The sequence below is a fragment of the Amblyomma maculatum genome, chromosome 4 (genome assembly GCF_055883805.1).
Source record: "Amblyomma maculatum isolate TAMU_Amacu chromosome 4, ASM5588380v1, whole genome shotgun sequence".
Lineage (NCBI taxonomy): Eukaryota > Metazoa > Arthropoda > Arachnida > Ixodida > Ixodidae > Amblyomma > Amblyomma maculatum.
The window spans coordinates 50,927,611-50,955,446 of NC_139347.1; the positions used below are offsets into that span (position 1 = coordinate 50,927,611).

A 27,836-nucleotide genomic window follows, 5' to 3' on the forward strand; every position below is an offset into this window, starting at 1 on the left:
AAAACTTCTAATGCTGTAAAAGCAAACAGGAATAAGGTAAGAACTTGTTCCGATAAGGTAGTGAATGTTATACCTGGCGATGTGTAATCATTAGACTTTTGAAAATTTAATACGCTGTTATTAAGCCGGTCGTGAGGCCGGAGATGTGGGCAGAGAATTAAGGCTCCGGGGAACCACGGAAGAGAGAAGCAGGAACAGTTTGTTTGCACTATCTCATAACGATGACAGTGCACATTGCAGTGCTGGCTACACGCGGGTTTTTAGCCGTCCAAGGTGTCTAGACAGAAAGCGCGCTGTCTTTGTGTCTAGACCAATAGCAACGCAAAGACGTGACAGCGACAGCTGTTCATGGGACACCCACTTCCGCTACACATCCGGCCTCCTCCGCATCGGGAGTGAGGAGAAGCAGGGATGCCTCGGGCTTGGCGACCGAGCTATACGGGTTCGAACCCGGCCGCGTTTCAATGGAGACGAAACGCAAAAGGTGCCTGTGTTATCAATGCTAGAGTTGTTGTGGCTGTAGGAAGAAGGAAAAGAAAATGCACGGGCCTGCTACTGGCTCTGTAGCAGAGCCACCTCCGCTGCCTCGTGCAGACAGAAGAAAAAATAAAGAAAGAAAAGGAAGAGGGAAAGAAAGGCGCGCGCCGCTACAACAGCCATCGTCCACCACCGAAACGGTGGCGGGTGCAATGACGGCCTACAACAGATAAAAATTCGGTGGTAGGCTAGCCCCCGCCGCAAGCGGCGGTGACCTACCTGCCCCAGCCCCGTCAGGGAAGTTGCTAGAGCACGTTAATATCCTCAAGTGGTCGAAATTCATCCTCAGCCCTCCATTACGGCACGCGCCTTTCACTACCTCCCTTCTTTTCCCTCATGCGCGGTTGAGGCGTCCACCGAGAGGCGAGACAGTTACAGCGCCTTCACTTCCTCAAAACCAATTTAAATTTTACGTTTGTCTTCATTTAGGGCGTACGCTCACCTACGGCCACCCCTTACACGTGCCTCATGCGACCTTTGTTGGCATCGGGTGTGGCGCTCGAACATTGTCCGGTTCGAAACGCTTCTAGAGTCCTCAAACTGCGTAGGTTGAGCGTGGGGAGACATACCCGATCGCGTCGTCGCCTTGTGCGGGCGAAAGCACGTATACGCTGTCTCGAGAGAAAAATGACGCCATCTTTGCTGCGGTGGCTGCGCATCCGTCGCATGAACCAAGTTTAACTTCCCCACCTGCGTGGTCACGTTGGCTTAAACAGCTTTGTGACCGGGTGAACCACTGTATTGAACGTCACCTGACGAAATGATCGCCTTAATTCTGCGCAGTCGTTGCTCAGCGCGGGCGAGGACACCTGGTGCAAACGCGGATTTGCATAAGTCCGTTTGGAGATTAGCCCGGACGGTTGGCGAGAGATGTACAGTCTTTGCCAAAAGTTTAGAGTGCAGGGGGTTTACTTTTCAGCCACGCAGCGGCGCTCCCTTATCATTCGTGGAAGTCGTTACTACCTTCAAGACTCATTTCGAACACTGGGAATGCATTACGAACCGTGCGGTGCGGCTTCGAAGCAAGACCCCTGGTCTCCAAACTTTTCACAAACTGTGCATTGCGATGAATCAACGCCACTCGCAAGACCTTCGTACTCCTCTTTCTTTGGACTCATCCTCGCATCGCGCAACCGCAAACTGCTCACTGTGCGTAAAACCCGATATGCAGAGGCTTTTCTTCTTCTTCTCTCTCTTTTTACCTATCAAGAAGTTCATGCGATCACTCAAAAGGCAAGGCTCGTTCACTTCCTCGAATACAGGTAAATCATCTAATTTTGAGCCAGCAAGAGCAAATTTACGCTGCTCCTCTTCAGGTACTTCTGTCGTTGTCCATAATAACTGCGGACAAGGCTGCGTCTACAGTTAGTCCGGAAACGTTTAGCTAAAGATGTGTCCTTCAACAAAGATGATCTGCGACTGGTCGTCAGCACCGAGATATTTGACTCCCGAATGAAAGTGGGCGACGTTTTTACCTTATACAGCAATGGACTGCCTAGGCGGCAGTCCGTGACCAGCCCCAAAAACTGAAAGCCCTGCCAGGGTGAAACGTTTTTCGATCCAGCCGCGGACCAGTGGCCTTTACACTGTGCCTTATATATCATTCGCACAGGGGAAGGGCAGCCTTTATCCATGTAAAGTGTTTGTCAGGTTTTTGTGGAATTAGCAGCCATGACAGTCTTGGCTCATGCAGCTGTGCTGTTTCTCATCACCCAACGTTTATAGATGGTAGGTTTATGGATAGATAAACGTATCGACAGTTTGGACTCCCAAAGTACACGTCACAAATTGTGGTGGAGGCGAGAGAGGTTCTAAAGGGGGCAGCCGGTGCGTCTACGGGGAGGCAGAGCTATCTACGGCTTGGCGCAGTTTATCATTGCTTGCTAAGTCACCTCACCTAAAACTTGCAGAGATCCATTTTCGTGCAGCTTGACCATGCGAGCAATGAAATAAGCGCACATCATGCACCCCCCGCGATGGCGACAGACCGCACTCGCTGCGAAGTCAGCGATGAGAGCGCAGTCTTTCTCAGTGACGGGGCCCGACCGGAGTCAGCGCCCAGCGTGTCACGGCGACGTCGTCGGCGGGTGGCGTGCGGCCGTTCGCGCGCTGCTGCTGGGGTGACTGAACTCAGTCGACCCAGCGACGGAGTCGCACCCCCTCCTCCCTCGCCGCGTTCCTCTCGTTGTGGCCTCCGCCGGATGGGTCGGCAAAGGCCAGCTAGCTAGATGCATGCTGGCAGGCAGTGTCGCGCCGATACCGTCCATTCTGGGATTCCACCGGCGTGCAGGATGGACAGGGCTTTTGGCTCTGACACAGAGAGAGGCCGTCAGCCACGGGCGTTTCTCTCCCCGGGGAAGAAAACGAAACAACCATTCGCAAGCGTGCTTCCAAAGCGAGACATGTGAGCTGGTGTACAATATACGCGTGTCTTGGCCGCGCACACCGTTGGAGGCACACTGAAAGAAGCGCACGAATCGCAAATGCTGTCGGTACTGCCACCTGACTGACCCCTCCCTGCAGGCGCACTATTGTTATCCTAGTTGAGCATCGTTCAGTCATCGCGTTTCGCTTCCCAGTCACAGCACCAGAACCGCGCCTTGGCAACAACTCCGCCGGTGGACAGCACACAACATCCTCCGCAGGGTGACCAGAGCGCCGTTTCTGGCGAGCGATGCGCGCCATTCTCTCGGCCGAAATGCGGCCGACGCCGGGGTCAACGACATCACCGCGCGCGCCACGGGCGAGGAGAGCAGCGCGCCCATGGATTCCGACGTGGGACCCGCGCCGCCAAACTTCACTCGCGGCGCGTGACCGAGCCGCTGCAGTGATGGCCCCCAAAGTTCGCCGCATGAAACGACCGAGATGTTCGTTAGAGTCACTGCCCTGTCCGTGCTTGTACGTCAATACGCACACGTACTACACGAAACGCAATGTTCTCGCTCTGCACATTGAGTGGTGATTCTACAAAACCTTGCTTTAGAGAAACACCAGATTTGCGAGGGCAGGGGGATCGCACCACTCCCCTTTTATTATTTTATTTTTACTCTCACATTATGGTTTCCGAGAAGAAAATTATGACCACTAAAATGCGACGAGACTTCAACTCTGTGTGAATGTGGGACAATGACCCTCCTCTGAGACATAGCATGAGGTTAAAGCTGATACGTGCATAGTACGTGTCCGCTCAGTTTCTATTTCATATTTCTTTTTCTTTTCAGTACAAAATACAACATTATTCAGCGTTTCTCGCGACACGAATGTGTCGTTGAAAGAAAAAAAAAAAATCGAGGCGCAGAATAACAGCCAATTTGCTTTTCGACAAATGTTATTCTTTAAGAGAGGAGCGAGCGAGAACGTGGAAATAGGAGAGGCTCGCAGGCGTCATCGACCTCTGACACACACGTTGCAGCGTCGCGAAGTCTCCGAAGTTCGACTTTCACGAAGCGATATGCTTGGACAAGACTAGAATTGGACTTTCTGCGTCGTCATCACCACAAAGTAATTGACAGAAAAGCAGCGGCTCCGGAGCGGGACAGCGCACTCTACGTTCCGTCGCAATGGCCGATCGGCCAGCGCTCCCGTCGTGTCAACGGCCCCGAGAACGTCCTCGACCATCAAGTTCGCAGCAACTAACTAAAACGCATTTCATGTGCCAAAGCATAACTTAGAAACTGCTTAAAAACTTGTCTACTGTCAGTTACGCTACTCAAATAAGTGTTTAAACACTTACATTTTGCTGTACGGCGAGGGTGCTCAATCCAAGGTCATTGACACGAAGTCACTGCACTCTGAACGAACGGCCCCAACTCCGGCGCTGGTCCCAGGCGCGTGTTTAATCCGTCGTTGCTGCCACAGCATCCACGGTCACTGAGCGGTTGACACAAGAGGTGTATTCTGTATCCCAGGGTTTCAAATCCACGGCACAGCTGACGACGTCCCTGCTCGGGCACTGGCGAAAACACGGTCCCGCAGACGACCCCGCACACTTCACTCCGCGCACACTGTGAGCGGACATAGACACATGGAGCGGCTTCGTTTCAACGACAGGAGGTGGCGCCACAAACGCAAAACGTCACATCCTTGTCGTCTGCTACTTCCCTTTCGCATCGGCATTTCTATCGACATCACCAAACTAAAATGGTGTCAAGAGTGCATTTGCAAGCAAATTCTTGGTAGCTTGAAGTGCCGTTAACCCTCTTCTAAACATGTAATAAATTCTGCAAAAAAACATATAAAGCACGTAAAATGATTACTTTTTTATTTGATATATAATAAAACTTTTGCACACAGCGCCGTCAGCTGGTCCCATGGTGTAATGGTTAGCACTCTGGACTCTGAATCCAGCGATCCGAGTTCAAATCTCGGTGGGACCTAATTTTTTTTCCTTTTTTTTTTTTTTTTTTTTAAATACATATGCTGTTTCACTTTAGTAGAATCATTAGCATTACATCTGCCTTTGTGAGTAGACAGCGACTGCAATTTACTCGATGTTACAGCCCGAACAGTGAGATATGGAGATTAGCATTACATCTGCCTTTGTGAGTAGACAGCGACTGCAATTTACTCGATGTTACAGCCCGAACAGTGAGATATGGAGATCCTGTGACTGCTATGGCACTGCAACGAACAGTGATAGCAGACATAATCAGTTCCAAATTAGAACGCCTTCAACAGAAGAGCAAATTGCGTTTGATGGACTTCGACTACAATTGTTTGATTCTTTAGTTCACGAACGATGTGCGCTAATGAGAAATTCAGTGCGCATTTATGGGCACAACATCCATAACTGCGAATATTACTAAGAAATAGTAAAAATTAAGCAAACATACTACAGTAAGCTTAATTTTTCAGCGCCTTCTTTTTAAAACTGAATACATGCTGGCATTGGCCGATTTGAGGGTAGAGGCACATCACACCTCAGATCAGTTTTCGCGCTAAGAAATTTTATCGTGGTTTGCTTGATATATATATACGTAACCAGTTGTTGGCCCCAGCGTTGGTTGGCCACTTGAAACGTGAGCGCTTGTCTTTCTTCTCGTCTTTTTATTATCCCATTGATAGAGAATCAAAACAGCACTGGCAGAAGGGAATCATAAGCTGGCTCTCTGTTGGCTAAGCATGGCTATGCTACGCAAAAGGTTAAAATATTAACGCTATATATAGCGTTCTTTTTTTTTTTTTTTTTTTTTAATATGGTGTGCTCTCTAGTAACGCTGCCTATGCCACCTACGCGGCCACGTCAAGGCTCAAGCTCAAGGCCAGCACAGAGAAAAAGGAAAGAAAAGGGCGAAAAGGGCCGGTTTGATGGCGCCATCTGGCAGTGGTTAGATGAATCCTTTGCTTGAATCAAAACTTCAAAAACGCGCACACGGCCATGAACAAGTACAAACGGGCGCAATCTTCTGTACTGCGCATGAGCTAGAACAACAACAACAACAGCAACAAAAAATTGTCGAATGTCACATGTTTAAGCAGTGAGGAGGCAATGCTTAAGGCGCATTTATTCTTAAACCCAGACACGTCGCTTTGTACTGCCCGCCAATTTTAGACATGCATTCGGCGCTGTAATCCTGGCGGCTTGTTACGCGCTTTTGCTTCAACACTCTAGTGTACAACGCTCAAGGTTATTTTTTACGGCATCTTCGAATCAACGTACTTCGCATAGGCTTGAAGCCAAGGTGTAGAGAAACCGCGGAGTGCCACGCCGAGTTCGTTTCCGTGCGATTGAAACACACATATGCACATACATATGGGGCGTAACGTAATAACCACGCTGTACTTTGTGCATTCCTACTACCTTATTTGCAGTTTCTGTTCATGGACTTTCCTGCACTACAGGTACAAACGGTGAGAAGCGTTTACCCGCGTACACCGTTTGCATCATGTACTGTTTGCGCTGCACTTCAGAGCAACGTCCCCGGAGCAAAAAATGAAGCTACTAAATGAGAAAAATTGATCTAATTTTGACCAAGGTGAAGTTTTCCACAGCGTTATGTATCGCCTTCAACGCCATGGTCAAAAAAATAAATTTGTAACATGCATTTGATGCGCAGGGAAGTCTAGAAGCGAATTTGCCAGCTTTCAGATGTGAGCGTAGCCCCGGTATTCCGGTCGGGTGACTGTGGCAATATTTAACTCATTAGAAGAATGAACAACCGCTTCAATAGACGCCCATTTCTTGAGTCTGTTTCAACAACTAACGCTTGGGAATCTAAATAATGCATATTCTTAGAAAAGCTATTGCGCATAGAAGGCTAGAGTAGCAAAGCTTCACGCAGACATAATGCACTCTGCGGCAATTATAGATATTTTTGTTTTTCTGAAGGGAAGGAGGAGAGTGGATGGAGTGGTTAGTTGAAGTGTTACTCCGAAATCCTAATTTGCTTTGAAGAGGCTGCAGGGAAATCTGGGAAGATGAGTAGCTGGCACGCCCTCAAATAAAACCGATGCATATGTCTTATAGTTAGTCAGGTGCAGAGAGGGTATTTTGGTGCGGAAGACGGAACTAAACTGAACCAGCTTGTTTTGTTTTGGGCTGCTATGTGTCCATCCGGCACACATCTCATGGTAGGGAAGGGAAGTTAAACTTCTTTCCATTAGCACGTTTTGGCGAGCTGGCTGGTACATAGCTAGCTGGAACGTGGCTTGACAATACAGACTAGACAAGGGCGCCAAAATTAAGTTTTTTTTTTATCGATTTTACCTCCTTGTGTCTTTATTTTGCGCAGCCACATCAATTGTGCTTTTCTGCGTGGTGCCTTGCACTCAGCGGATGATCGACTGGGTTGACGCATTTTATAAACTGCTTTAAAGGGTGTCAACAGCTTCTGCGAGTGGAAATTTGCTGAATTTTTTTTTCTTCTGAATTCCAATGTCGTTCTCTCTTTATTACTGCGCATTTTCAGACATCTATTGGAGACCACAGAGTCACTCGTCACTTTCAACGTGAGCTGTAGCTCGTGCAGCCGTACGTATTGCTCACACCTGTGGCCCAGCATTTGGTGAGTTTTCGCTACGCGCTGGCTTTGTTGACACGAGCACTGAATCTTGAAGAACAAAAGAGAGAGAGAGAGAGAGAGAGAGGCTTTCAGACAGATGATATTTGGTGCCCTCAATTTTACGGCTGAGTTTTCGTATGGGGTAGACTTTTCAGCTTATATATTTTGAAAATACCGAGACGTATTTTAAAGTTTAATTATTTCAGAACGAAAGTTCCGTATTCTTGTTTCCTTTGGAACGGGGACGGGAGATAATATTTCTATGGAAAGAATTACCCGTTTTGTACGATGATATAGCTGCACGATTGCACCCTTATTACACTCCACACAAGTAATTGCAGTGCAAGCTGTCATGCTTATAGTGGTTGCATATAAAATACTCTCGAGTCAAGGCCCGGATTAGCTGAGTCATCCGTCAGGCGGAGACAGAATTACTATAAGACTTTCTCCGCAGTCTCCTGTGCTGAGAGCCGGCTGAGAGGCGCACCATCTCCTAATTGCTGCGGTACCAGACCGTGAGGCTTCATTATGACGGGAATAAAGTTCGTTCATTCATTCATTCATTCATTCGGTTGGATTAGGTTCAATCCGGGACATGTTTTTTTTAAATGAAAAAAATAAGGAAAAGCTTTCGCAAATTTGAAATTTTCTGTTCCAATTGTCGTGGATTTCAGACATCTAACGCTGCATAGAGATGGAAATCGTTTTTAAATTACATGAGATACAGAGGTTGGAAATCACATCCGTCAATATTTTTTGTCGATTCTGTAAGCAAAAAAAAAAAAAAAAAAAGAACACCCAAAATCGTTTGTTAAAAACGCTTCTCCGACGCGCGCCCTCATCGTTTCCGTGAGCGCCGGGTAGGGGTAAAGCATGAAGTGACGCTTAGCAGATGTGACGTCATTCCCGGAGAGTCAGCCGTCCGATTTATTCGCTTGCTCCACTCCATCCCGCGCTTTGGTGAAGGACGGATCAACGCAACCTTCTGCCAACGCCATTTCTTCCAATTCGGTCGTCCTGCGTAAAAAATTCTGCGTGTTCAAAGATTCTGCCAGGTCGACCAGCAGACATGCAGCGATTCCAGAGTAGCGGCCCATCGCTCCGACGTTCTCCGGCCGGTGCATCTGTGTTGCTGAATTGCAAAATCAACCTTGTTCATTGTTCTAAAATTATTTCCCTCGTATCATTAAGAAACAAACATTCTGCGTAAGTACGTGCATGCTACGAGTGGCTGTCAACTGCCGTTCTGCGCAGCGTTCAATTGTACAGTCGGCCGAGACGGCGAGGTGTTTCACGTGTTCCCGCAGATAATAATAATAATAATAATAATAATAATAATAATAATAATAATAATAATAATAATAATAATAATAATAATAATAATAATAATAAAACTTTGAGCGCAGTGGGCCTCATGCCGTGAAAATGAAAAAATTCTTGCCGTCTAAATCAGCTGTGTTGTGCACCGATCATTTCCGTAACAACGACTATAATCTAAGCATGGATGCGGTGCAGACACTTGGAATTCCAATTACATCAGCGCCACTGAGCTTAACCGCGGTTAACGCGAAATGCGGTTCACCGTTGGTTGGTTGGTTGGTTCACAGGAAGGGAAAGGCGCGGTAACTGTCTCACTTGTTTTCTGTGGACACCTCAACCGCGCCGTAGGGAAGGGAGGAAGGTGGGAGTGAAAGTGGAAAGAGAGAAAGGGGAGCCGTAGTGGAGGGCTACGGAGTTATTTCGACCACCTGGGGATCTTTAACGTGCGCTGACATCGCACAGCACACGGACGCCACTTCGTTTCGCCTCCATCGAAACGCAGCCGCCAAGGTCGGGTTCGAACCCGGGAACTCCGGCACAGTGGTCGGGCGTCTTACCACTGCGCCACCCCGGCGGGGCAAGGTTCACCGTTGCTGTTACAGATCTATAGCCGTTCCGTTCTTGCTTGCGGCAACAAACGAAGTGATGCGGTTATCGGCAGGAGGAATCTTAATTCGCAATAGTTATTTATAACGCAGTATCTGGAATTCCGCCTGGCTTGCGCGGCAACGACAGACTGCCCCCACAGCTGTTCCAGCCTCGCCTTTCGCAAGCCTTCCGTGGATCCCATGCGCCACAAGTGCGCAAAAATTTGTTCTCATAAATAATAAGCCGTACAGAAATCGGGAATGTTGAAAATGAACTTTTGTTGAGGGTCGCTCACCCGTCCTGAGGGGCTGGTATACGGGTAATAACTGTGATATATCCACGGCCGGTCTCGAGGGAGAGCGTCTCGAGAGAGAGCGTTTCTCTCGCGCGCTCTCCCTCGAGACCGGCCGTGGATATATAGGCAAGCTTCTGTTCACAGACAGGCATGGAGGTGGGCACAAGCCGCTTCACGACGCGGCGAGCAGCTCGGAGCCTAACTCGGAGCCGAGATCCAGGGAGCACCACGCGTGAACGTCTGCTGTCCGTGAAGGCTGAGGAGTGGCTCATGAGAGGGGGGATATAAGTTGACGACGCGCGAGCGACACGGGACTGCTCACCCCGGATATGGTGGCTAGAAAGGTAAAGGCACGCTCACACTGGCGGGAAAACGCGCAACGCTGGACGTTCTCCGCGCGCCGCTTCCCGCAGAAACCGGTTTTTTTCCCGCAGGCTGACTTGTTTGACGTTCCGCGGAGCGATGGGGTCGGGAGCTATTTTCCCCGTCCCGCAGAACGGAGTAGCCAATCGGAGCGGAGCGCAGACCGTGACGTCAGTCCAAGTTCAATGACTCCCGGCGGCGGCTGTGCGGGCGACGGGAGCATCGCTGGTGTCGCTTGAGTAGCCCGCTCACTTGTGCACGAGAAAAGCGCGTGCTTTCCCTTCGCTCTTGTCACGTGACTACTCTTTCTCGCTCCGCTCGCCTTCGCCTCCTCTACATTCCACGACAAACGCAGCGGGAAAACGGGCGTAGTGTGAGCGTCCTTCCGAGGAGCTGCGACGCTGCGGCGCCATGAACGTTGCGCCGCTGCGGGAAGTTTCCCGCTAGTGTGAGCCTGGCTTAACACACGCTTGCGCAACGCTGCCGCGCCCGCAAGAGACGCCTCTTACGGAGTTTACGGAGAGACCGATAGGCAGAGAGGGAGAGGGGGGGCTTCTGCTGCAGCTATGCGGCCGCTCCACCTTCTCAACGCTGAGCCGCGCGACACGCGCGTCGCCACCTTCTCTTTCTCCACTTCAAGTTCAGGAAGAGAAAGAGAGTGAGCGGCTTCGGACAGACATCGGCGAAATCCGTGATTGCAGCAAGTAGTGCTACGCACTAAAAACGCACCCAGCACGAGAGTGCCATAAAAAGAAATTCCGGGCGTCCCGCGTAATTTTAGCGAATATTTTAAACAACGCCAGGCCACAATAGCAACATGCGACTTAGCCCCCACTGTTGTCCAGCTAATATCTTTTCGCAACGTTTATAATTTTTTTTTTTTTTACAGTCGCCCGAACCGCAGCTGACGGGACCAAAGCGGTAGATTCGTAAAACTGGAGAAAGAGAGAGAGAGAAAAAGAGAGAAAGTTTATTTGTCAGTGAGATGGTAAACGTCGAGTTTCTCAACGGTTCCAGGTGGCCGGCAGTTGAAGTGAATCGGCGACCTCTTGCCGAGGCCCAGGACTGGACGTCCGGGTCTCAACTAGCGAGAACAACAGCTTCCCATTTTTTAAGCGAGGGAGATGCGACTAGACCTGCCGAAGTCGGAAGTCAGATTATATGGCCTAAGGCACCAGGCTCGCCGCACAGTTGGAGATTCGACCCAACTAAATGATTTCGAATAAAGAACACTTCTACTCACTTTCGGTGGGAGCCCCAGAGACCTAAATTTTATCACGCGTTAATAAGGCTGCATCTTTGTTCACAAGCTTTCAATACACTTTTAAGGCCTCATTTCAGACAGAGTAGCGACTAATTAGGTAAAATTAAGCAGTTTAGTTTACCTACATTCGGAAATATATTTGCACCAAATTGCCGAGCGTCTAAAAAAAAGAAACGCCTAATTCACATGTGTGTTCTCATTTAAAATGTGAGATTATTATTCTTATCGAGTTATATAAAAAAAAAAAAAAAAAAAGCCACGTGACCAAGCGATGGTGAATATTTTATTCGGATCCATGTCTGCGCAATTCGAGCTCTTTCCAAGCAACACGTGGCATGCGTCAGCTGGGAACTTCGAGAGATCCTTTATCCCTACTCAAGTGTTGATGGCAGCGGTTAACGCGAAAGGGTTAAATTCGTCGTACAGAAATTCCGGAGTCAGCGTTGCGACAAAAAATAAATTGATTTTATTAATGAAAACTGTAACCCTCAATTGAGGGCAATTAGAGAGAGAGAGAGAACTTTATATAATGCAAAAAAGAAAAACAATCTAGAGCTCCCGTGGTTGGGTTCTCAGTCCAGGACTCCCGCGGCCTTTGCTGCCCTGCTGGCCCGTTCAATCAGCCAAAGCTGGTCTTTCGACTCCGAACTGGACAGCGCAGCCTCCCACTGCTCCGGCGTGGCGTTGTGAATTATCGGCACTGCATCTATTTTCTGGCAGACCCATGTGATATGATAAATTGTCGGTTTCTGTCCACACCAGGGGCATGTGTTCCTGTATACGGTCGGATGTATCTTGCTGTATAAAGAGAAGCATGGATAAGAATTTGTTTGTAGCTGCCGCCAAGACACTGACTGCTCCCTGTTTAACAACTTGTGGAGCAGAGGATACCGTCTTCTGGTCCCCCGGTAGTGCACCAAAACGTCTGCGTAGGTAGGAGTCACTGCCTCGGTTTCTTCGGCCTCTGACCTCCCTCGGTTTGCATAACCTCGAGCTATGAGATCGGCCTGGATGTTCCCGGGAATGTCACCGTGCCCCGGAGCACAAAATACGAATTGTTTTGTGTCGCTTATTAGGGCAATTAGAGGATAGGGAGTGTCAAAAAAAAAAAAAAAGTACTAGACACTGACTTCACTTTATTAGGAAGCATGTATGACCAAAACATGTGATACTGATTTAAAAAAAAAAAGGAAAAAAAGCTTACTCGAAGGCATGGATAAAGGAGCGGGAAATAACAAAAAGTGCAATCAATTTTCAATTATACCGCTTCTCTCGTCGTATTTCCATCACTAAATAACGTCGCGTGGTAAACGTTATTCAATTTTGAACTAAGTATTATGTTAATTCAGCCCTCGAAATGTCATTTGAATGTTCCATTCACAACTAAGAAAACATCATTACAAATTTTGATGTTACAATTAACATTTAAACCATAAGCATCAAACAATTATGTCAATATCATAAACCAATGTATCACAGCTGTTTCCTCTATTGGTGCAGTAATGACCTTCTCAAAAACACTCAGTGTCACCGGCGTAACGGTACGTCCCGCGCATTGGCGTACGGGTATGCGGAGAAGCTATACGCGTGTCCAGCGCGCAGTTCCTCCGCAACGCGCTTCACCACGATGCTTCATCGCGTTGACTGCTCTGTGAAGCATCCTCAAAACGCGACGGGGCTTTTTTATGAAGATGCGCTGCTGCGCCGCACTACGAAAAGACTAGAAAAGGCGCTTACCATTTTGGAGCACTTTTAGAGTGCTCCAGACAGCGTGCGCAAAGCAAAAACACTTCATGAAACCGGGAAAACCATCGTTCTCACTTGGACCTGTTCCATTTAAAATGCGGAGAATCATAAAAGTGTTCATTGGATAAAATTCCTGTGATGCAAACGGTTTGCGGCAGTCTTCCAGTTTACTGTTGTTCTTTTTTCTTTTTTTTTTTTATGGCTAACTCAGCATCAACAGCGCGTTGAACACTTTATGTTCTCAAAAGCACGGAGCAATGCCCTGAAAAATAGACCTCCCCAACCGACGCCCCAAACAACACGTGCTTCAAGCGTGCGCGCAGAAAGCTTGACTAAGTACGGTCGCGGTACGGGAGCCGCGGCGAAAATTCGGGACCGCTTCTCATCTTTGGCAGGTGAACACCTTTGGCAGGTGAAAGCAGAGATTTGATAAAATTCTCGCCGTAGCGGAGGTCCGAGCAGCAACAATTTCGCCAAATCCAGCGCAAGGATGCTTGGTGGGTCTGGCCACACTGTCGGCGTAGCAGACGTGGCTTTTTGCTGTCCGCTGTGGTTTGCAGCGTGGCCGGCTGAAAAGGTGTGCACTGTGCAGCTGCGATCGATCTCAGATCGCGCACTCTTCAGAAGGGACCGCAATGAGGCGCCTCGCGATACTCGTCACCGTCGCAATCTGCGCGCACATTTCTCTGTGCGGCGATGAAGGCGAGCTCAAAGTGGAAGTTGTCAAGAGCTCCGAGAGCTGCGACCGCAAGAGCAAAAAGGGAGACGTCCTCTCGATGCACTACACGGGGACTCTGCTCGACGGCAAGGAGTTCGACTCCAGGTGCGTATTCGTCGCCCACGTTGCGCGAATGCGCCGCCAATTACGAATTCGACCCACGATGACAGCCGTGCCATTAATTTGCGCTGAGTGACGAACCGGCTAATGTCGCTCGTTTTACGGCAGTCGGCAGGGTGGAAAAAGTCGTTTGAATGAGGGCGTTTTAATTTATGCGAACAAAATGCTGTAAATACTTTATCAGCGTTGCTAATTCACAAGCGAGGCCGCTGGAGCGGATCGCAAATGAAAACAGAAATTGTTTCCGACGAAAGATACACTGAATTCTCCCGAAGAACAATCTCGGCCAGTTTCCGACATTCCTGCTTGTCTGGAGCTGCTGACGGGCTTAACTTGATCGGCTGTGTCCCTTATACTGTCATCCCGCGTATACTTAATCACTCGACGCTGAATCCGCGGCGCCCTGCCCGAGCAAGTAAAAATTCCTTCGCACTCATTGAAACCGGACCAAATACCTCGCTGGTCATCAACGTGTCTTTACCTTGCCCTTTCGGAATAATTAGCATCCTCAACACCCCACGTGCCCTGCAAGTGTCGTAGGTGTTGAATACGACCAGGCTAGGCTTTGGAGAAATGCAACGTGGCGCCACTTGGCTGTGCGCACTAAATCACCTTGATAGTTTAGTGTACACCTCTGTAGGCAGCCCGAGATAGGACGAGACAAACACCGGCGTAGACACCGAGAAAGGTGCAACTGCCTTGCTAGGCTGAATCGAATTTATGAGAGATGAAAGAAAAGAGAGCTGCCTTCAGGCAGCAACTATAGCTCCCTACCCCGTTTACAAGAACGGACCATCAAATACACATTGCAATTACTGAAAGGCAATTATCGGGGGGAAAAAAAAATACACACTAAAGACAACAATTAAGATGGTCGTACAACAGCACGTGCCATCTTTGCCAAAACTAAGCCGGCAGCGGGAGATAAGGAAAGTCCCAGTCCTCACCACCTCTAAACTACGCAGAGAGAGTGAGAGAGGGAGAGAGAGGTACCTATATATATATATATATATATATATATATATATATATATAGAGAGAGAGAGAGAGAGAGAGACACGTACATGTATTTCAGTAGGGTAGTGGATCAACGTAACGTTCACCAATTTTGAAGACTTCAATATTTTACACCTTCGAAGAAGAGTAACAGTAACACTATTGCAAAAATATATGCGTCAATTGCAGCCTCTAGCGAGGGTGCAGTACGTAAAAATACGCCAAAATTACCTCGTTATAATAATGCCACATTTTGTAAAAAAATTGTGTTTTAGGAACAATATGCACAGCATAGTTCGTCAACATAACATAAAAAGGAAAAAAGTCAGGATGTAGTTTCATAATAATGACTAATTTATCTTAAATTTCTGAAGTGTACAGCTCGCTTTGGTTTTTGTTTTATTTCAGGACGATTTGGCATGACAACCAAAGTAAATTCATTCCTGAAAAATTCAGAGTTGCTAGTGGATGAGCCGCCGTAGCTAGATAATTTTAGTCAGCCTATTCAAAAAGGCTTGCTAGCTTGGACATATTCGTTGTTGTTTCCCTGTATAAAAACCAGTATTGAAAGGGATAGTCAAGGACAGATAACGCCTAGAATTAGTTACTACGCGTTAAGCCTATTTAGTATACTAGAAGTTTTTTTTCTTTCTCCTTTTTTGCAACGTGGTCAACGTGCTGACACCACAGGAAGTGTACTCCAGTTTCTCTCTACTGTTCACCATATGATTTGAATACAAAACATGCGCAACCAACGAACTCTGAGGCTGGTGCTCCGTTTAAAAGGGAAGTTTTTTTAACCAATTTTGTTTGCTGACGTTCCAGCGTCTAGGAAGTTACTCTATTTGTACAGTCGTCATGCACGCCTCTGTAAAGCGCTGGAGCGGCATGCAACAGAGCAAATAAAATTAAACCTCGGCTCATCTACTCTCTCTCGTAATGCATTTGTTAGAGTAAATAGTATGTTGACGCGCCTTCAGCCTGACATCATTTTCGCTGCAACCGGGCCTCTGCTCAAAAATTACACTTCCTTTGTGTACCCGAGACGTTCGAGCGTTCTTAGGAGGCGTGCTGATAACTGTAGATCGAGACGTTTAAAAACTGCCACCCTTTCTTCGCATCATGCGCAACATTTGAAAACGCGGTTGGTAATAGGGGAGTGATTACTCACTGACATCCACCCAAGCGCACACAAAGAAAAGGCGTCGGGAATGACGCATCTATCGCATCCTTGGTTCCCGCCGCCAGTATGACGAAGGGCAAAGATTAAAATTATTTCAGAAATATTCGAGCTGTACAATGGCGGGCGCTTATAGTTGTCCACCGGCATGCGGGATATACATTACCCCTTCCGACGGCTGCCCACCGATTGGACACGCCGTTTATAGGCTGCTAACCTACAGCGCCGACAGGCTTGGTTTGGTTTGGTTTATATGGGTTAACGCCGTATTGGAGGGCCCCGGTAATTTCGACCACCCGGGGTTCTTTAGCGTGCAACATCACTGACATCGCACAGTCCATGGGCGCTTCGCTTCTCGCCTCCATCCAAAAGCGTCCGCCGCGGACCCGCGGTCGGTATTCGACCCAGTTACCTTGGGTCCAGCAATTAGTGCTCCAGCAGTTAGGCTTAGTGTCGGGCAGCGGTTCGCGCGTTTTAAACATATTCTAGTACAACGGTTGTACATTTGTTATATGGTCCGTGACAGCAGCGACCTCCTGTACACGATAAAAAGATATCAAGCAGTGACTGAAATAACGCAATAGGAAGGAAGGTACCACGTAGACAGTAAAACGTTACGGTAAAAAGTAGGAATCACGATTCAGCTGTAACGGCGGAGTGAATAAATATACACATGGGTACAAATTAGAGCCACTGTTTAACAAGCGCGCACAAGAGTAACGCATTAAAATATAAGCACGAACAAAACAAAAAGGACGAAAGCTAGTGAAGGAAGCAGATGATTGCGGAGTACAAAATTTATGTATCCGAATTCATAACAAAAAGAAGTAAAACAAAACGACCTGAATACACAGGAAAAGCCATTAATTACATGCATCATTCATTCATCCATTCCATTCATTCTTCATTATCTTAACGACCGCATAGACAGCTGGTTGCTACATATAGGGCGGTTTAAATATAGAATATTTACATAGAATTGCGAATCGTGAAATTTGTAAGAGTCGCTCTCGGTGGCATCCATATCCCAGAAGATATTGCGGGAGTCCTCAGGAAAGGGCCGAAGTACAATGTCGAGCCATAAGTTACACGACATGAGCTCCTATCGTCGGTTACCGTGTCCTGTCATTGTCTGTTGCGTCGTCTTTGTTGCGCTTATACAAGTACACGGCGATGACCCCCCCCCCCCCCCTCCTTTTTTTTTTTTTTTTTTTTGCTAGGGAAGGCCACTGCAGTCATTAGCAGCTAGCACGTGGAAAGACTTCAAATGTAATACTTAGCATACAAAAGAGAGTATGGAGAATGTATAGAGGCTCGGCACTAAACCTATATGCGACGTACTTCACTGCTCGTAAAGCACCCTGGGGTGGTGGGAAATCAACCGGTGGTCGTAGTGGCCATTAACGGCTATTCACCTATATCTAGCTGTCATTAAAACAAGCGTGATGTGGATTAACAAGGGGTGTACGTCGTGCAGCCGCAGCCGGGGCGAGCCGTTCCGCTTCCAGATCGGCGTGGGCCAGGTGATCAAGGGCTGGGACCAGGGCCTGCTCGACATGTGCGTTGGCGACAAGCGCAAGTTGACCGTGCCCCCCGGCCTGGGCTACGGCGAACAGGGCGCCGGAGACCGCATCCCGCCGGGCTCTACGCTTGTCTTCGACACCGAACTCACCAAGATCGAGGACGGCCCGCCGCCCGTCAACGTCTTCAAGCAGATCGACGCCGACCAGGACGAGCAGCTGACGCGCGAAGAGGCGAGTGGCATTGCGCTGTGTTCATCGCAACTCTCCCTGGACGAATGGGCGGCCTTCACTGTTACCTCTTATGAAGTGTAGCGGAAAGAGTTCCTTGTTTCCTAACGTTCCATTTAGTTTAATACAAGGCAACAACAGACGGAGAAGCAAAGATCAACACTGGCGGTTTGCGCTGCTCAGCTTATAATCCTGGTCGAACTGATTTAGGCAACCGCCACAGGCTATCACACGCAGAAAGGGCACAGAAGGCGTCACAGAAAAGGGTTAATGTCGCTACATTCTTCAGAACATGGGGAACCAATTCATGTTCCAGAGCAGGGCTTCGCCTCGATTTGCATCTCTCTTAGAACGAGGCTGTCCGGTACCGACATTAACTTCAACATGGGGCGCTTTTTGGCGGCCCAAATACCTCTCGTTTTTAAAGATGATGTGCATTTGTGGAAAGCGTACAGATAAAAAAAGATTAAACATTCGCTACTTACTGCTAGCCCTTCCCCAGTGCTAGTCTCTTTGAAAAGCTAAATCACTTATGAATCTAATCAAGCGCACCTATCTAATCGTATGGCATATACTTATATAACCCAAAGTTCGGATATCTGAACACCCATTTTCACTACAAACGTTCTTCCAGAAGCCAATAAAGTGTAATTCCTTTACGAAACGTGCAGATCAGCAAGTACCTGAAAGAGCAGCTGCCAGCCGCGCAGGCCGCGGGACTCAAGGACCTGCCGGACACGGACAAGATGGTCGAGGAGATCTTCCAGCACGAGGACAGGGATCGCGACGGCGTCATCTCCAGGGAGGAGTTCAGCGGTCCCAAGCACGACGAGCTCTAAGCGGCTGTTCGTGCTCCGCACGTGGCAGTGTATACACACGCCTGTTTATCGTCTAAACTGCACGTGCAAGTTTTACTGCTGCCTCACCATTACGTACCGACAAAAAGCCGCCTCCGAGGAAAGGCCTAACTGCAATGCAAGCGGGCCTTGCGCACTACATCGTTAACAGATTGAAACTCAAGTACTTCGCGCAGTTTTCTTTGAAATGACCACGACTGCGGGTTGTTACGAGGAGACCGCAAGGATGCCAAAGCGGAACGACGCAATACATTGTGCAATGCGAGCAATTTCGGCAGCCAAACACGTGCTTACTCTTTGCGGAGGGAAACGGGGCGTTTAATTGTTAATGTGCGTTTTTGCACACCATATATCCGCGTTTGAAGAAAGCAGACTGTTTATATTTATTGAGACTTTTTACACTTCAAATTTCTCATCGCTTCACTATATGGTGGTCGTCTTCCGGAGAAAAGGTCAAAGTATAAAGTAGAGGCTTTTTCAAGAAACAAATATTTGCACACGGAGTGCCCGCGCAATAGGTATACACTTTTGTTTGTAGCATGTATGTATATAGTGCAGCACTTGCGTGTTTCCTACTTCCGCATGTGTGTTCACATCCTCATTTTTGAGCAACTTTTTTTAAACTGTCAATAAAGCCTTTTGAACAGATTAGTTTGGCTTGTGGCGCTTAACGTCCCAAAGCAACTCAGACGCCGTAGTGGAGGACTCCGGAGATTTCGACTGCCTGGGGTTCTTTAACGTGCACTGACATCGCACAACACACGGGCGTCTTGCTTTTCGCCTCCAGCGAAGGGCTGCCGCCGAGGCCCGGATTCGATCCCGCGTCCTTGGGAACAGTGGTCGAGCGCCGTAACCACTGCGCCACCCCGGCGGGGTCCTTTTGAACAGAAGCTGCTCAGGTGTGTAAAAGCATCCTTTACTCTGCACGCAGAGCGAAGGGCAGGGTAACCAAAAATGATGGCTGGCGGCCGAGGGGAGGGAGTCAAGCAGAAACATGAATCTGTTGATTAAACTGTTCACAATACTAATGCGAAGCCTGTGCTTGTGGAACACAACGTGGTCGCGCTGCGCATGGTAAGGGCCACCTGGGCCAATCAGGGTGGCGCGCACTACATGATCGTGCCCCTATACGCGGACTTGCCGGCGTCCACAAAAGCGTACGAGCGCTTCGAACAGCTTGTGAAATGGACCACAGATCGCGTGTAACTCTGACAGGTGCACTTGTCTTACCAGCAAAGCGCATGTGCAAACGGATATAGATAATTTTAAGCAATATCAGGCAGCATAAAACAATAACGCGTTAAAAATTATATCCTAACTACTACTTGTAAACTGTTGGTCAAAGGCTTCGGCCGCTCGTACGCCGTTGCTTTTTAATGTGTAGCTGGACGGTCTGCGGGCTGATATAAACCATATATACTGCGTGCTGAAGGTAGGGAATTTTGCTTTGATTGGCTCCAGCGCTGCCTGTTGCCGTTTTAAAGATTACGGAACCTAATCTAAGCAAAGGTGACAACCGGTGCCAACTGCACACCGGAAGGTTGCTGGGACAAAATAAAGCTGAAATGGCTTGAACTCAGAAGAGACCATGTTACATCGCGACGAAGACTTTTCTCTCGTTCTCCCGAGGCCTTGGACGTCCAGGTAAAGATCGTCCACATGAAATGCTAGCGGAGCCCTGGACTAAGAGAGCCGACCAACCTTCTCGTCACTGCCCCATTTCTTATCCACCTTTTCCCTTTATGAAGTTTTACCTCATCTCACCTCGCTCTCTTCATACACTGTGGGTTTACAAAATTATCTCATAGTAAATTGAAAGCCTGCTATTAATTATCCGAATGAATCGAATAGTGTAACTTCAAAATTACTGTAAATGAAATTTTTTCCCCTATATTCTCAACGGCTGTTGCAGAATGAAGGTCCATGCCAACGCCACGTACCATCTTGCCGCTATCAGTAAGCGCGGCACGAAGAGATCAGCGCCGCAATTCGGCAAATACTGCCTTGATGTCAAGCCAGAAAGCTGGACTATAGTTGTAGATCCATGATTAATTAAAAATATTAGCGCATAGAACGGGGTCGAAGTAGAAAATGCAGGTATTTTTCTTTATCCTATCCTTTTCTACTTCCTTGTTGCCGTCCCATGCGCGTCTTTAATTTGACCGCCTTGATGTCCGATATCGGACGTCACGGCTGATACGCAGATGTCGCCCGACTTATGTTGCTCAGAGCTCTTTGATCATAGCTCTGGTTGTGCAGAAAAATAGACACGACTGAAGAGGTCGCAATAGCGCTCGCCTTTAACGCAATCGCTTTAATATGCCTGTCGTGCACAAAACTCGAGCCCCAAAAAAGGCACTGGTTGATGGCCGTTATTTGGAAGCCTGTACAGTTTTTGTTGATTTAAGTGAAACAGAGATAAGATATATTATCAGAGCAATAAAGTTATCTGTTTTAACCCGTTACCCAGAAAATCCGTGGTAGTTCGGCGTCGGCGTTGTGTGCGAAAATCATTGGCATGGCGCTAACAGGTGGTAGCTGGCAGCTGACAGGGCTGCGCACAGACTGTCCAGTGAGTGGGCGCCATGGAGGAAGCTAAGAACTTTGCTTGAAAGCTCGTTAATTCGAACCTCGATAATTCGAACTATACTAATTGGTCCGGCCAAGCTCCAGAGAGATCTGCGTATAGAAAAGCCCGTTAATTCGAACGCGAGTCTGTTCCGAAAATTAAAATGCCCGACATGCCCGAGAATGCCCGAAAATTAAAAAATAATGACAATTATAAGCACCTTTTTGCTCACGTCAGTAAATGTCATGCATGTGTGGCCCGGCTTGAGGAGATCAAGGTTCTTGGCAAAAGTAAAGTCAGGACGGCACGGATTAGCCTAGAAGCCTATCACATTAAGAAACTTGGGAACGAATGTATCAGCGAACCCTCGTTATCTCTGTTCGCGGCTGAGATCGACTTTTTAAACGCCACTACCTGTTGACTTTGGCAAAAGTGTCTTTTCAAGTGTAACACACGCCCACCCGCGCATGCGTCTTGATTTCCTGGCTTTTACTTTGTGATTTTTGATTTTTTTTTTTTTCATTGTTATCAGCTTACGATTCATTATCCTCCGTTCGGCCTATATATGATGCTGCCTTCCACGAATAAACTCAGTTGATAGTTAGCGCTTGTGTGTGTACGTCTCGCCTTTCTTGTCTTTGTTTGCGCTAAAAAAACCCTACATCAAGAGTCTGTTCCGCTACGGATAATTCGAACTACGCGCCGCCTCGTCTGGGCGGCTTGGCGCACATCACGCGGGGGGGGGGGGGGGGGGGGGGGGGGGGGGGGAGAAAAAAAAGTAAAGAAACACCTCCGCGATCGGAAGGCATAATTAGAGGCTGCGCACGTCCAAAACGGGGACAGAAGATGGAACCAGGTAAAATCATGGAAGAGTGGGTGAAACTTAAATGGCGTCATGACCGGCGCGGCGGCCGACGGTGTTGGAGGGATGGGACGGCGGCCGCGGCGGCGGCTGCCTGCTCTCTTCTGCGCAACCTCCTTAGCTCGCAACTAAATACTCGTCAATTCCAACCCTGTTAATTTGGAAATAGGGATAAGCACTGTCGGCGCGGTCCCAGCCAACGCTTTTTCCGATAGTCATTTATCCTTCCACCAATCAGTTGTCAACGGAAGCACGCGAGTCAGCCGCGATCATGACGCTGGCTTTTAGCACCATTCGCTTTCAAAAGCCCGTTCGCTTCAAAAGCCGCGTTCCGATGATTGGAGTGGCAGTAGACGGCACCCGCCCCAGTCGCTCATAGCATGATAAAGCGAACGTACTGAAAAGGAGGCTTGCACAACCGGACATAAGCTAGCACCACTAGCACTTTGCCAAGTTCGCTCCCCCACCCCCTCTCCTCTCCCCCTTCTGGAGCTAAAGTCAAAAGATAAACATGTCGTTATCGCTGCGCAGCATCTTGGCGCACTGCGAACAAATGGTTGTGGACCGTGACGGCGCAAAACAAACGGAGGGTCACGCTAACGACTGACGCCTTTATTATTATTATTTTTTTTTTCAGATTCGTAGGCACAAATCAGGGCTGGGTGGGTTCATTATGCGAGCAAGTTCATTACGCGACTAAATACGAAACATTTACTGTAACACAAACGGTTCTTGTCAGTTTTTTCGAGGCCATTCGATAATTCGAACATCGGATAATTCGAACTTTTTTCCCGGTCGCGTCAAGTTCGAATTAACGAGCTTTTACTTATCTGTTAGTCGTTTAGATTCGCAGTTCCCTTTTTGTTCCCTGCAGTTGCCTTTTGATCAGATGTCACATTTGCAGCGTAATTTGTTTATGGTCACTTCCCCTACTGTACTTCCTCTGCTTGACTATTTCCATTCTGGCGAGCTTGGCAATTCCCTATGCAACATTAAGCAAGAATCGATTGTCCATTCCAGAATTCCCATGTCATGTCTTCAAGTTTACACTCCTTATTTAGCATAACAAGGTTGCACTGCTCAGGGTTGTAGCATTACTTTACATTACTATCAGTGTACCCACCCAGCTCTTCGATGTGGCCATTCATATCCCCCAACAGAATTATCTTGGCACTATCTACAAAGTATTTTACATAGACACGAAGGCAACTTACCAGTTCTCAATTTCCTTGCTTGCAATTATTGCTGGTCTATAAATATGCTAACCTCCTACATGTCCTTTTGCAAGCAACTGTTCTTGATAAAAAATTTGGCACCCTCTGAGGAATGCACTCAAAACAGGTTACTTGACAAATGGTTACTCGAGCTCCATAGTTTGTACTGGCTACAGTCCAGGTTGACAAACCACCCAAAGAATAGCAGGAGAGAATCAGAAACTTGGTGTGATGGTCCACTCATTTCATAAGGGACCTTGGCGACATTCATACCTCAAGTTGACAGCATCTTTAGAATGAACACCGCCATGATTCCTGCTCCCTTGTGCATATAGGATCTCTGATACAAAACCAATGCAACTATCGCATGGAGACTGCCCTACACTAGAGAAATGGTGCTCAGAGTAGGCCCTGCCTCTATCCTCATTTGTAATACCAGGCCTTGTTGCTTGCAAATGGAGGAGCCCTATCAGTGCACAATATATATAGGCTACATTTTCATTCTTGTGCGTCTCTCCTTCCAATACCCAGACTCTGCTTGTCTCCACAGGTGCAAACAAATGCAAAGGCCGTCTAACCCAGTGCTTATCCTGGTACCCATGCCAATTTTTACCCTTTATTGCATTCTACTGTCTAAAATTATGGGTACGTCATGTGGTCTCCCGACGTCACACAAACCAAAGACCAATCTCTAATCACCTGCCAATTGCCACCTGCCAGAAGCATGCCCATGGTTTTTCGTTCCCAACACTGACAATGGTGATGCCAGAAATTTCTGTAAATGAGTTCTTTAACGCTACGTATTGCAAAAAAGGATGTTTACCCAGACAGGTCTGAGCTGAAAAGGCTAGGAGTGAAGAGCAAAAAAAAAGCTGCTTTGAGTTGCTGAGCTGCTCTCACAGGCTTATGCTGAAAACAGTGACGAAAGCACGACACCTAGTTAAAGCTTGAGCAAACGTGTAATTTCTCACAGCAAAAGGCTGCTGGTGATTTTGACACCAGTTAAAAAAAAAAATAAAATGTGCAAAACCAGCGTGTCGATGGCACCTAATCCTTGTATTCCAAGTTGAGGCAATTCACAACAAAGCTGTACGTGTCTGTCAGCTCATCAATCTGGAAAAACAAAAGTTGAACATGGTTATAATGAGCATATTAGTGAAAAACACAAAGTATTTTCAGCAAAAGCGCCATATTTTTGTATCTGAATCCACTTAGCTATGATACAGTGGGAGCTACCAATTCACAGCAGCCACAATTCAAGCTTAGTCCAGATAGTGCTTGACAGAAAATTGTTTCCTTCTGGCAAAAAGCACCAACATTTTGGCATACAATGAATATTTTGTTTGATTTGAAAAAATTAATCACAGCAATACCATTTCTGCCAGGCATGACTTACAATCTATCAGGGGCTGGACTTTCCAGCTTTTATTTTTCAGGAACTCAGCTTCTGCAGACTTTATCTCAGGGCAGACTAGTTCCTTTGGAAGAATCACTGGTCGCTTTCAGTGATGCACAAGCTATTTCAGCTTTTTTTTTTCTTAGCAAAAGAAGTTAATCACCAGTAATATATAAATGGTTGCATTTAAACCTTCACTTGCGAAAGGGAATCTCACTGCACTAAGAAAATGCAGGTGTGTAGGAGTTATAAATGACCAGACTGTGAGACAAAATCCCAAGTGGAGGCTTGTTTCTAAAATCCGGGCTGTGCAAACATGCAATAAAATAACAGCCAGGTGACTTTGCCACATGCATACACATTTGCAAGGCTTAGGCATTAGAAGCATTCACATTTAACTAGACACTTTCATGTTGGAACCACTATATATTTTCATAATGATGCATGTGTATAAGTTTTCATCAAATCACAAACATCGATTTCTTTTTTCTTTTTTACTGCTTAGGTGCAAAAACACCTTTCAACGCTCATGCGAAAGACTGCCAGGTTCAACAGATTAAGCACTACAGTGAGCCACTGGATGACACTGAGAAACTAAGGAAATTGGCACCCATTTTTCTCAAAGACTTGGGTGGCTTTTGTAGATGCAAACTTTATGACTTGAACTCCTTAAACTTCCTCCTTGCAGCAGCTTCAAAATGCACGCCTGTATCACTTAGCCCAGTTATCTCTTGACTTCGCAGTGAAATTGGCTTCCAATACTTTTCCAAACAGCTTTCACTTGTGACAGAACAAAACCAGCTTACTTCTTTCAGCTTTCCTTGATTTCATTATCATCTAGCCCCTACTCACAAGGCACAGGAGTTGCAAGGTTGCCTGCTTGGCCCTTCCACTGCCTCATAACCGAGTGCTAAAAATGTTTGCACTGCTCACCACTTTGGATATAGGTTTGCCGTGTCCATGGCCGGCCTTGGTGTCCACATGGATCATCAAAGGGTTCATCTGCACATACAAGAATGAACGAAATGCAATTGTGAAGACACTGTCAAATACCAATTTTTTTTAGTTTTCTGTAGATTCAGGGTACTATATACCAAAGCATCTCAGGTTGAGAGGAAAACAAGTTCAACAAGTTTTATTTCATGAAGTCACATATCTCTATGAAAAAAAGAAAAAGTCAAAGCCAGTTCAATGCAACACACTCATGCATTCTTCTTCTAAAAAAAACAGCTACACCATAGAAGAAATCACTTGGAAAATGCACTCCAATGCAACTGCCTTATTCTTAGGTTAGTTTATACTTTGTAGAATTGACTCCCATTACTGTAAATGTGCAGTCAAACCCACTTATAACAATACCGGTTTTGACAACATATCGGATATAACAATGGGCAGCCGCAGCACCGTCAAGTTTGCCAAGTGTTCTATGGTACTATAAACCGCTTATTACAATGGTGTCACATTATCGGTTACAACAATCAAATATGGTCACTGAAAGTCAACAAAAACGCGGAAATGCAGCGACCACAAAAGTGCGCACGTATGCAGAGACTCGGGGGAGGACAGAGCGCATCCTCATGCGGAGGAGGAGGGAAGGCGTAAGGCTCTCCTAGGCACAGCTGTTCTGAGGGAGAGCTTTTATTGCTCCCCTCGAGACTGCTCGTGGTCTGGGGAACCCGCGTCCTCTCCCTCTGCCTCTGCACGGTGGAGCAGTCCATTCTGAGGGTGCGCTGCACTATACTCCTTTATTTGCTTTATGCAGGCCCTCGCTTTGCAGTCGCACATGTTTTGTGGCAGGCGTGCAGCAGCGTTCGTGCATGTGTCTAGCGTGGCTCTCCTAGTGTGCCATCATTGTTGCCACGATCTTGCTGGCCCTGGATTTTCCGTGAACAGCAATGAAGGATCCTCCTTCAGGAAGCTCAACACAACCGGCACAGAAAAGGAAGCGCAGCAATACCGCTAGTAGTTTAACGGAACATTGTATGTGAGCACAAGGAAGGCGTAAAAGTGTGCAACTTGGTGCGCAGGTTCAGCCAGACGCAACCGACAGTATTGACAATCATCTGCAACATGCTCAAGATTGAAAACGAAACCGATGCCAGTGCTGCTCATGCAATAGACGACAGCCGGTAAAGGGTTCGACACGGGGCCTACAAAGATGTAGAACAGGTGCTCTAACAGTGGTTCTTGAATGCCTGAGCAGCAAACCTGCCGATTAGTGGCCCGATTTTAGCGGAGAAGGCAAAGCGCTTTGCATACCTCCTGTGCAACACCAATTTCCAGCCTGGCAGTGGTTGGATTCAATGGTTCAAGGAGAGACATGGAATCGTCTACAAGGCAGTCGTGGACGAGGCAGGATCGCTCAATGTCGACGCTAGGCAGAAGTGGCTTGAGGAAACACTGCTCTGCATCCAAGAAGCACACACGGACCGGGATTTGTACAATGGGGACGAGACTGGGCTGTTTTTCAAGATGCTACCGCCAAAGACGAATGCTGTCGAAGGCGATCACTGTAAGGGCGGCAAGCAAAGCAAATTGCGTGTGACCATTTTCTTGTGTGAAAACATGGATGGCAGTGACAAGTGCCCCGCCTTCGTCATAGGGAAATCCAAGAATCCCCGCTTTTTCATGGTGCCGCGTGTATCCCAGTTCGCTACAGTTATAGTGAGAAAGCGTGGATGACGTGCAAACTTTTCTGCGAGTGGCTGGTGGAGTTTGATCAGTGGATGCAGCGGGAAGGCAGGAAGGTGGCATTGGTGCTTGACAATTGCACTGTGCATCAAACAGCCCAGAAGCTCTCGCATGTGAAAGATTTTTTCCTCTCACCTAACATCACTGCAGGCGTGATTGCTTGCTTCAAGGCACTGTATCGCCGACATGTTTTGAGCAAGCTCGCACTGAACCTCAACATTTCTGTCAGAGAACGCTGACCGGCACCAGACTCGAAGATCTCGCTCCTGATGGCAGTGCAGTTCATTTTTGGAGCATGGGCAGAAGCAAGTTCCTTGACCATCATGAACTGCTTCAGGAAGGCGGGCTTTGCTGGGGATGCCGGCGAGC

The 27,836-nt window shown here is 47.5% G+C and overlaps 3 protein-coding genes and 1 non-coding gene across 5 annotated transcripts in view; 2 read left to right on the top strand and 2 right to left on the bottom strand.

Annotated features, from left to right (window-relative positions):
* Nucleotides 1–4,532, bottom strand: part of Eip74EF (Ecdysone-induced protein E74) — a 248,097-nt gene extending 243,565 nt beyond the window's left edge. For both annotated transcript variants that reach the window (XM_084601385.1, XM_084601383.1), the window contains exon 1: nt 4,271–4,532. The gene's annotated coding sequence lies outside the window, so the exon portion shown is untranslated. The remainder of the gene's footprint in view (nt 1–4,270) is intronic.
* A 309-nt stretch (nt 4,533–4,841) lies between these two features.
* TRNAQ-CUG (transfer RNA glutamine (anticodon CUG)) lies at nt 4,842–4,913 on the top strand. The gene has a single exon. It is a non-coding gene; the product is annotated as a tRNA-Gln (tRNA).
* Nucleotides 4,914–13,638: 8,725 nt separating this feature from the next.
* Nucleotides 13,639–19,383, top strand: Fkbp14 (peptidyl-prolyl cis-trans isomerase Fkb14). The gene is made up of 3 exons (XM_084601387.1): nt 13,639–13,937; nt 17,605–17,881; nt 18,550–19,383. The coding sequence occupies exons 1-3, from the start codon at nt 13,750–13,752 to the stop codon at nt 18,715–18,717; spliced, it is 633 nt and encodes a 210-aa protein (XP_084457513.1). The 5' UTR covers nt 13,639–13,749; the 3' UTR covers nt 18,718–19,383.
* A 4,937-nt stretch (nt 19,384–24,320) lies between these two features.
* The window catches only part of LOC146190977 (prolyl endopeptidase), a 48,948-nt gene continuing 45,432 nt past the window's right edge, over nt 24,321–27,836 (bottom strand). The window contains exons 18-19 of the mRNA XM_084601388.1: nt 25,710–25,778; nt 24,321–24,493 (exon numbers count right to left, since the gene is read on the bottom strand). Coding sequence (XP_084457514.1) covers nt 24,428–24,493; nt 25,710–25,778 — 135 coding nt within the window. The 3' untranslated portion in view covers nt 24,321–24,427. The remainder of the gene's footprint in view (nt 24,494–25,709; nt 25,779–27,836) is intronic.

Coding starts and splice junctions, on each gene's coding strand:
- Fkbp14 (XM_084601387.1), top strand. CDS start 13,750: ATGAGGCGCCTCGCGATACTCGTCACCGTCGCAATCTGCGCGCACATT. Junction 13,938..17,604: donor GGCAAGGAGTTCGACTCCAG/GTGCGTATTCGT, acceptor TACGTCGTGCAG/CCGCAGCCGGGGCGAGCCGT. Junction 17,882..18,549: donor AGCAGCTGACGCGCGAAGAG/GCGAGTGGCATT, acceptor CGAAACGTGCAG/ATCAGCAAGTACCTGAAAGA.